Here is a 9,551-nt window from a genome sequence, read left to right on the forward strand (position 1 = left end):
GGGCGGGGAAGAAAAGGTGTGGGCTGTGCCAAATAACCTGGCCTCTCGGGGGTTCAAAGAATCGGGAGGGCGGGATCTTTTTTCTTTATCTTTGTCTTCAGGAGTCATATCCTCCGCAGAAAGGAAAGTAGAGACATTTACCTAGGCCTCCTTCTCTTTTGACCTCTCCTTTTAAGTTCCTTCCTTTGCTCAGCGTTGATGGTTCTTTGCCCCCTCTCCTCCCTCTTTACTTTGGTACGAACCGATGGAAAGGGGAGGAGGGAAGAAAAGGAAAAGGAAGAGGGCAGGTCTTAAAGGGGACGCAGCCATTTCTTAAGCCTCTTCTTCCTTTCTCCAATTTTGCAAGGACGAACCCTGAAGAGTAGGTTCCGGAAGCTAAGCACAGCTGGAGGAGCAGGGGCCGCAGCTGGAGGCAGGAGAGCCGGCGGGGCAGGCGGAGGCCAGCGTCTGCTCAGGGGAAGGGCTGGGTGTGCGCGCCCTCTGTGCCCCACGCACAGCTGTGTCGGCCCATGCTACGGCAGGCAAAGAGCTTTAACATCTGGGACCTGGCAGGGGCAGCGGGGACCTGCGCGCAGTGGGCGCGGCCGATGAGCCGGGCTGGAGGGTGAGCCTTCCGCCGGAGCTGGGAGAGAGCTGGCACCTCCAGATAAGGCCCAGGGCGGCCAGGGGACCTCCGCGATGCCAGGCGAAAATATCTTCCTGTTTGTGCCTAACCTCATCGGTGAGTGCTACCCGCGGCTCCGGGCCGAACGGGAGGGCTAGGGACCTTGGGCAGGCTCCCTGATCCTGCCCTGTCTCCCCCTGCCGTCTCAATCCCAAGGTTATGCCCGGATTGTCTTCGCCATCATTTCTTTCTACTTCATGCCCTGCTGCCCTCTCACGGCCTCCTCCTTCTACCTGCTCAGCGGACTTCTGGACGCTTTCGATGGACACGCTGCTCGAGCCCTTAATCAAGGTGACAGACACCTTTTCTCAGCCAGCCTTGAGACCCAACAACTCTCTGCCCCCTTTTCCTGCTTCCTTAGGACCTCGGGGTAGGCGGGTACTCGGGAATCAGAGGGCTCTGTCATTCCCATCTCTGTAGAAAGCAGAACAGAATGGCCTGATTTTGTAGCAGAAGGGATTTAAGCTCGCTGTGGAGAAGAACTCATTGATAGCGAGGGGTGTGGGATACCAAGACCCAGCATGGCAGTGCAAGTGCTGGAGGCCTCTCTGAATAAAAATCCATTCAACAGGTGTTTTGGGGGCATCTGCTGTATGGCAGGCACAAGCCATAAGGATTCCAGAAAGCATGTTTAGAGGGAGGATGGAGAGGGAAGGGAGATGGTTTCTGGAGAGATGATTAATTTTTTTAATCTGTTCTTCAGACCCACCTCTAAGACTTCCCATGCTAGCTTTCTCACTCCCTTCTACACTGTTTTCTCTACACTGCCATGCTTCCTTGTTTTATGATACGGTGACCCTTGCCTTTTGACCTTCATACTCCAACGATAGCAGTCTGCTTTCCTCCCCAGGCAGTGGATTGTGGGCCTTTTCTCTCTTAGACTCTGCATTAGAGTGATACACTAAATATGGCCTCTGTCACAGATGCATTGCCCCCTTACAGCCCCCATCCACCAAATAGTTGCCATTTTTCAGGAACCCGATTTGGGGCCATGCTGGACATGCTGACAGACCGGTGCTCCACGATGTGTCTGCTGGTCAACCTGGCCCTGCTGTACCCTCGCGCCACCCTTCTTTTCCAGCTCAGCATGAGCTTGGATGTTGCCAGCCACTGGCTGCACCTCCACAGGTCAGTGATTCTGGGGTTGTTGACCGGTTGAAGAAGACACTACAGTGGGGAGGGGTGAGACCATACGGGAGGTGTCTTCAGGCTTCTTGGGACGTCTCCTTTTTAGCTCTGCTTTGTTGAAGGACCCTGGGCAAACCTTCTCTGAATTAGCGTCAGTCCTGTTTTACGGTTGGATTAAGTAATCCCTAAAACCCTTCTGAGGATTCCAAAGAGTTAACATCCCTTGGGAAGGGGCATGAGGCTTTTGAATCCTGATTCTTCCCCCAGCTACCCAGCTAGGTAGTGTGACTTCGGGCAAGACAGTGGTCCTCAGCTGTGCCCCAGTCCCTCCTCTGTTCAACAGAGGCAATCCCAGTACCTACTTTGCGTGGGTTGAAATGTGGATTAGGTGGGCATTCGTAGTAATGAAAGCTCATGGATTCCGCCTACTTTCTCCCCAAGTTCTGTGGTCCGAGGCAGTGAAAGTCACAAGATGATCGACCTGTCTGGAAATCCAGTGCTTCGCATCTACTACACCTCCAGAGTGAGCATTTGCTGCCCCTCCCTATTCACTTAGCTTACGGGCAAGTCCTGGACTGAGCCCTGGGCCCAGGGTGGGATTGGTGGGAAGGGCTCCTGGGCTGAGCCCTGTGAATTGCTGGAGAAAGCAAGTGGGCCTGAGGCCCAGGTGCGCCCAGGGAGAAGGAACTGAGTGGCTTGAGGGGAGAGGGAGGGAGGAAGAAGCCAGGGAGGTGTGCAGAACCAGCTCTCAAAAGGCCTTAGGCTGTGAGAAGGAGTGTAGTCTTTACACTGGAGCCTCGAGGGTGGAACACCTCCAGGTAAGGCCCAGGGCTTCAAGGGGGCAGCCCGGTAAAAATATCTTCCTGTTGGTTCGTAACCTTGTGGTGAGTGCTGCCCACAGCTCCTGCGGAAGGGGAGGGTGAAGGGCCTTGGGCAGGTTCCCTGATCTGCCCTGTTCCCCCTATGCCCACCCACATCCTACCTGTACCGCCCTGCACCCCTCTTTCTCCAGTACAGTTCCTGGCCCCCCGGCCCTTAGTTGGGGGATCGGGGGCACTACCCTACCCTCTTGCTTAAGCAGCCTTTTTGCTGTCTGTGCAGCCCGCTCTGTTTACCCTGTGTGCTGGAAATGAGCTCTTCTACTGCCTCCTCTACCTGTTCAATTTCTCCGAGGGACCTTTAGGTAGGAGATGTGGGGCTGGGCAGGAGGGTGGGAGGGGGTCGGGCCTGCCTGGGGAGTCAAAGGCCCCTCCCTCACCCGCATCCTGTTTTCTCTGTATCGCCCCTGCTCCCTTCCCACAGTTGGCTCTGTAGGTCTTTTCCGAATGGGCCTCTGGATCACAGCCCCTATTGCCTTGCTCAAGTCCCTCATCAGCGTCATCCACCTGATCACAGCTGCCCGCAACATGGCTGCCCTGGACGCAGCAGATCGTGCCAAGAAGAAGTGATCCTGGAACCTCCAGCCCCTGGCTACCCACCTGCCCTGGGAGTCTCACTGTGCCACGCGGCACCCCTGTCCCTCCTAGGAGGTCCCAGGCACATGTCTTCCCAATGTGTTGTCCAGCCTGCTGGGAAGGGGACCAGCCTCTTTGGTGATGTCATGTTCTCTGTAATCCTGGGGACCAGTCCCACCCCTGTGATCTCCAGGGACCTGGACTTCAAATCAGGAAGGATGCTCAGGAGGCCCCGCCCACACGGGCAGTGCTCCCGGGGCCCGAAGAGAGCTGTGTGAGGATCGGGCATAGTCACCCCTGCTGGCTCAGCCCTGGGATCTGGCTTGGCTGAGACCTTAGGGACACTTGAGTGAGGGAGGTGGGGCAGGGGCCAGGTTTCCCAAAAGGCAGGGGTTCAGACCTCTGCTCCTGGCTAGATAGAGGAAGCCTGTGGGTTCCATGGCCCAGAGAGAAGGTGCTGTCGAGATCCCCATTGCAATCTCTGTCCTGGCTCCGAAAGCCTTGATTATAAAGGCGGGAGCATCGCTGTTCTGGACTTGGTTTCCTTTGAGATAGTCTTGGACCAGGGCCTGGGTCGAGGGGAGCTTGGGGGAAAATGAGGATCCATCTGGATACTTTTGCCGCAGTAGTTTACTGGCTGGCTCCTTCCTGTCATTCCTCAGTGACCTCAGAGAGATCCCCTCCCTGCCACCCAAGCGCATTCTATGTCCTCCGCCCACCTGCTTTATTTTCTTTACGACACCGTCACTGGCTGTCTACCTTTACTTGTGTACCTGATATTTTCTACCCTCACTAAAATATAAACTCCATGAGGGCACAGACTCTTCTTGTTCTTTCTCTGTCCCTACAAAGAAGATTAACCTTGACCTGACATATCGTAGCGGCTTAAATACTCACAAATAGATCGGTTGGTTTCTCAGAATGTGGTCCTTAGACCACTTGTGGGATATTTCTTGAAAATTCAGCTTCTTGGACCCTGTGCCAGACTTTCAGAGTTGGAAATTCTAGGGATGGCCCCAGAAGTCTGAAGTTTTAATAAACTCCAGCTGATTGATTCTTCTTCCCAGTTACACTGAGAATCACTGTTCCCTCTTAAACATTTTTTTGGGTACTTAGCATAGGAGACACTGTTCCAGGCATCTGTCCCTGACAGCTATCCCTGCTATCTGAGCAGAAAGCTGTCTGGCATCAGCTTTCTTTTTAAGACTGCATTGAGCCTACCATATGCCAGACCCTGTGCTGGGGCTTCTTTGCAGATAGTACTTATTTTATCCTTGTAATAGTTTAGCCAAGAGGGCCTCATGTCTGAGAGGGCTGAAGTTTATCCGATGTGTATTGAGGGACTTCCCTGGCAGTGCATTGGTTAGGGCTCCACGCTTGCGCTGCAGGGGGCACAGGTTTGCTCCCTGGTCAGGGAACTCAAATCCCACAAGCCGTGTGCCACTGCCAAAGAAAAAAAAAAGATGTGTATTGAGCCTCAACTGCTCTAGGCCCAGGGGATTCAGTGGAAAGGAGGCCACAGGATAGCCAGGAAGGAGATGATGCAGTTAGGGAGGTGCTTGTTGGGGGATAGGGTTAGAATGTGCTGTAGTGCTTTGGGTGTCTTAAGTAGAAAACTGGTAATAGGAATTGGGGCGGGAAGGGTTAATGCAGAGGAGAGGATTGGTTCTCAGCTGAGGGAGCTGGGAGGCCAGAGAGCGCCCTGAGCAGTTGCCAAATGGGAGCGGATTGATTTGCTGGAACGCGGAGCACTGGGGGTTGGTGGCTGGAGAGCTGAAGAGAGGTGGGGTGGAAGCCTGCAGCAGTCCAAGGAACCCAGGAGGGCTTTTGGATTTCACTCTGAGGGCCACATGGAGGCGCTGAAGGAATCTTTCAAAATAATAGGTAAGTTATTCACATGTAAAAATAGTAAATTGCACACATTACAGAAGGATGACAAGTCTGCCACTTTAAGCTCCCAGTTCTCCCCAGAGGCAACCACTGCTACTCACTGATTCTGTGTCTAAATAAATTCTTCACGTCTACATGTATTCTGTATTTTAAAATTCATTTTTTATATTTGCTGGTCCGCTAATGAAACCCAGCAGGACCCTGTGGGGCTCCCAGGTACAAATCCTTTCGTGTCTCCTGTTTCTTGTTTGTAGGAAATAGCCTTCATTCAGCCTCCGTGACCTTGCCTGAGTTCCAAAGGGCAGGTTCAAACAGTTGCTAATCAGAAGGGGAAACAAGGGAGGAGATGTCAAGAGACAATAGTGCAGCCTTGGCGTAACAATATCTTTTTTTTTTAATTTATTTATTTTACTGCACGTGGGCTTTTTCTCTAGTTGCAGCGAGCGGGGCGGGGGGGGGGGGGGTGTGTGTGCTACTCTTCGTTGCAGTGCGCGGGTTTCTCATTGCGGTGGCTTCTCTTGTTGCAGAGCACAGGCTCTAGGTGCGCGGGCTCAGTAGTTGTGGCTTGTGGGCTGTAGAGCGCAAACTCAGTAGTTGTGGCACACGGGCTTAGTTGCTCCACGGCATGTGGGATCTTCCGGGACCAGGGCTCAAACCCGTGTCCCCTGCATTGCCAGGCAAATATCTTAACCACTGCGCCACCAGGGAAGTCCCAAGATAGATTATTTTTAACTCATGTTAAGGCCTAATCAGGAGCTTCTGACTGGGAGCTCCTGAAGCAGAGATTCAGGGACTCAGGCTCCTCCCGACTTACGGTTCTGTGATTTTCAACACACAGCTTCCAAGAGCACCCTGCTTGCCTTCATCTCATGCAGGCAGAGGTGCACCTGGAGGACTGCACGAGGCTGGTTGATGGGAAGGCAGGGAATTGGCACGTGCTACTGCCACTCCCATTGCATTGGCTGCAACTCAAGTCACGTGGCCACATCTACATGCAGGGGAGGTTGGGAAAGAGATTAGTTGTGGGACTAGGAGGAAGAGCAGATAGATTTGGTAGGCAGTGTCTTACCATATAGAGTGTGGTTTTGCTGTTTAAAGACAAACTTTTCTTGTACAAGGCGTACTTCAACAAATCAATTTATTTGGTATTCAACCAAAGAAAAGCCATTTGCTCCAGTGCTGGAGGAAAACAGGCTGTGTTGATCTTCAGCACAGGTCACACCATTCTGTATTTAATGGGCAATTTAAGGGAACTTCAAGGATAAATTTGGTACCAAGGGACTGACTGAGAATTGGGCTCCGGTGTGAGCTGGAACTCCACTATATTTCCAGCAAGGCCTGTTTTCCAACCACAGAGGTATGTCTTGTCTCCCCCACTATACAATAAGTGCTGGGGAGACAGTGAAAACCTGTCTTCATGCAAAAAGCTTCTATTACCTTATTGGATTTCACAACTTTATGAGGTACATGTAGTCAGGATAGGCTAGATTATGCTGTGGTAACACCCCCCCTCTGCTCCCCCGCCAAATCTCACTTAATACAGCAAACATTTCTCCCTCCTCCTGCATGTCTATTGCAGGTCAACTGTGGCTCTGCTTGGACATTTTTCTCTGGGACCCAGGCCAATATTTGAATATTGCTGGTTAACATGGACAAGGAAAAAGTATGGTGATGTCAGTCCGTCTTAGATTTCATTGGCCTGAATAGGTCATATATGTGGCCAAGCCCAATGACCATTGGAGATCTATGTGGAGACATCAAGTCATCAATTGGAAATGAGCTTAGAGCTCAGGGGTGACATCAGGGGTGGAGAAATGGATTTTTGAATATAAAGCCATGAGACTGGCCAAGAATGTAGCTGAGTAAGAGAACAAGGCTCTGGGAATTCCCCGGCAGTCCAGTGGTTAGGACTCTGCGCTTTCACTGCTGAGGGCCTGAGTTCAATCCTTGGTCAAGGAACTAAGACCTCACAAGCCTCCCGGCATGGCCGAAAAAAAACAAGGCTCAGAGTGATTCATATTTAGCGGCTGAGCAGAGAAAGTAGAGCTGGCCAAGGAGACTGAGACACAGCCAGGGAGGTGGATAGAAAAGTGCAGCAGGCTAGGTCATGGGAGCCTGGGGTGGAAGAGGGGTGGCCAACTGTGCTGAATGATGGGAGAGGCTGAACGAGAGGACCTAACTGCTGGGTTTAGCAACAAGGACATCACTGGTGATGCCGAACAGAGCCATTTCCATGAAGCAAGGGGTGGAGACAAGCTAATTGGAGTGGTTTGAGGAGATAATGAGAGGTGAGGCAGGGAAGCTGAGGACTTCGGCTGTGAGGGAGGACATGTGGCAGCTGGAGGGAATGTAGGGCTGAGAGAGGTGGTTCTCCACGGGAGGGAGCAGAGCATGTTCATATACCGGCAACACCGATCCACGATCCAGGAGACAGGGAGAAGCAGACGGTGCAGGAGAGAAAGGAGGTGGGGACGGAGGAGTGGACCCTGAGGACCTGAGGAAAAGGGGGCGAGCTGGGGTCAGCGGGACACGACCTCAGTGGGAAGAGGAGGGAGGACAGAGTCCAGATGGGGTCGTTTGTTACATGTGGTGCTGGAAAGGGCCTTCCTGCCCCATGTGCTTCTATTTTCTCAAAGAGGTGAGAGAAAGTGGGCAGGGGTGTGGGAGGTGGAGAGGAGAGGGGGTGTGAACAGCTGTTCTGAAGGGGATCTCACGCAAGCTAGACAAGCAGAGTCAGAAGCCGTTAGGTCTCTCAAGATTCATTGCCGTGAGTTTCAAATGAGATCAGTCAGTAGGTGGGGTGTTCTTCCTCCAGGAACACGCAGCTGGTCAGGGAGGGTGGAGGGGGCAGTAGCTGGTTCAAGTCGGGAATGGGGCTTTTTCCACTGAGCATCGTGAGGTGGGGAAGAGGCGAGGAGTGAGGGAGGTTTTTTTTTAATTGAAGTATAGTTGATTCATTTTAATTTTTTTAGCTCTCATTACTTATGATCACTCCTCATACATAATCTTAGGCAATCAGTCATGGGATATAATTTTTTAAACCTTTACCCTATTGCCCACCTACGTCTAATCCAGCTTCCGCTCTGGCCACCGCAGGGTGAGCGAAAGGAGATTGCCATCCAAAGACATCTGGTTTGGAATACAGGGGGACAATCAAACATCCTCAGTGGGATGTCAGCGGGGATCTGCCACCACTCAAAACTCAGCCCTTATGTGGTCTTGAAATTATTCCTGGCTGCTCCGTGTAGGGGCAGATCTAGGCACAACTGTGTAGTCCGTGAAGTCTGGTTTCTGCACTTCTTCGGTGGCCCCCAGAGCTGCGCTGCTGTTCCCTGCAGCTGAGTCCTCCCCTGTGGCTTGTGCTTCACGGGCAGCTCTGAATCAATATGATGTTAATTTCTGCTGTACAGCAAAGCGATTCAGTTATACATATATATGCATTCTTTAAAAATTCTTCTCCATTATGGTTTATCATAGGATATTGAATATAGTTCTCTGTGCTATACAGCAGGACCTTGTTAATACATCCTGTATATAAAAGCTTACATCTGCTACCCCCAACCTCACACACCATCCCTCCCCAACCCCCTCCCCCTTGGCAACCACAAGTCTGTTCTGTGTCCATGAGTCTGTTTCTGTTTCATAGGTTCATTTGTGTCCTATTTTAGATTCCACATATAAGTGATATCGTATGGTATTTGTCTTTCTCTTTCTGACTTCACTTATGATAATCTCTAGTTGCATCCATGTTGCTGCAAATGGCATTTCACTCTTTTTTATAGCTGAGTAGTATTCCATTGTATATATGGACCACACCTTTTTATCCAATCATCTGTCAGTGGACATTCAGGTTGCTTCCATGTCTTGGCTATTGTGCATAGCGCTGCTAGGGACATAGGGGTGCATGTAGCTTTTTGAATTATAGTTTTGTCTGGATATATGCCCAGGAGTGGGATTGCTGGACCATAGGTTAATTCTGTTTTTAGTTTCTGAGGAACCTCCAAACTGTTTTCCATAGTGGCTTCACCAACTTACATTCCCACCAACAGCGTAGGAGGGTTCCCTTTTCTGAGGGAGGTTTTGACTGAGAGTGAGTGAATTACACAACAGACGACAAAATCTAAGCTGGGCAAGATTGAAAGGAAAGGGGTGTGGGGTTCAACGTTGAGAAAGTGGTTGAGAACAAGGTCACTGAAGCCTGGAGTCGGAGGAAGATTTGTTGGAAGGCGAGGATGAGGCGGCAGGAGTTGATTTCAGAGGTGCCGTGGTTATTAGTAATGACAAGGTCAAAGGATGGCCACGGGAGCCATGGCTGAGACAGGAAGGAACTTACCCTCCATGGGCAACCTTACCTGCTGTCACTTATCCCCAGAGGCCCTTGGCTATAAACAGTGCTAACACAGCACTTAGCACAT

The 9,551-nt window shown here is 51.4% G+C and overlaps 1 protein-coding gene across 1 annotated transcript; it reads left to right on the forward strand.

The window, feature by feature from the left end:
* The first annotated feature begins 193 nt into the window (after nucleotides 1-193).
* Nucleotides 194-5,262, forward strand: CDIPT (CDP-diacylglycerol--inositol 3-phosphatidyltransferase). The gene is made up of 7 exons (XM_060032058.1): nucleotides 194-234; nucleotides 347-721; nucleotides 821-955; nucleotides 1,639-1,792; nucleotides 2,234-2,315; nucleotides 2,894-2,975; nucleotides 3,095-5,262. The coding sequence occupies exons 2-7, from the start codon at nucleotides 679-681 to the stop codon at nucleotides 3,238-3,240; spliced, it is 642 nt and encodes a 213-aa protein (XP_059888041.1). The 5' UTR covers nucleotides 194-234; nucleotides 347-678; the 3' UTR covers nucleotides 3,241-5,262.
* Nucleotides 5,263-9,551: the final 4,289 nt, after the last annotated feature.

This window comes from Delphinus delphis, chromosome 15, assembly GCF_949987515.2.
Source record: "Delphinus delphis chromosome 15, mDelDel1.2, whole genome shotgun sequence".
In the NCBI taxonomy this organism is placed as follows: Eukaryota; Metazoa; Chordata; class Mammalia; order Artiodactyla; family Delphinidae; genus Delphinus; species Delphinus delphis.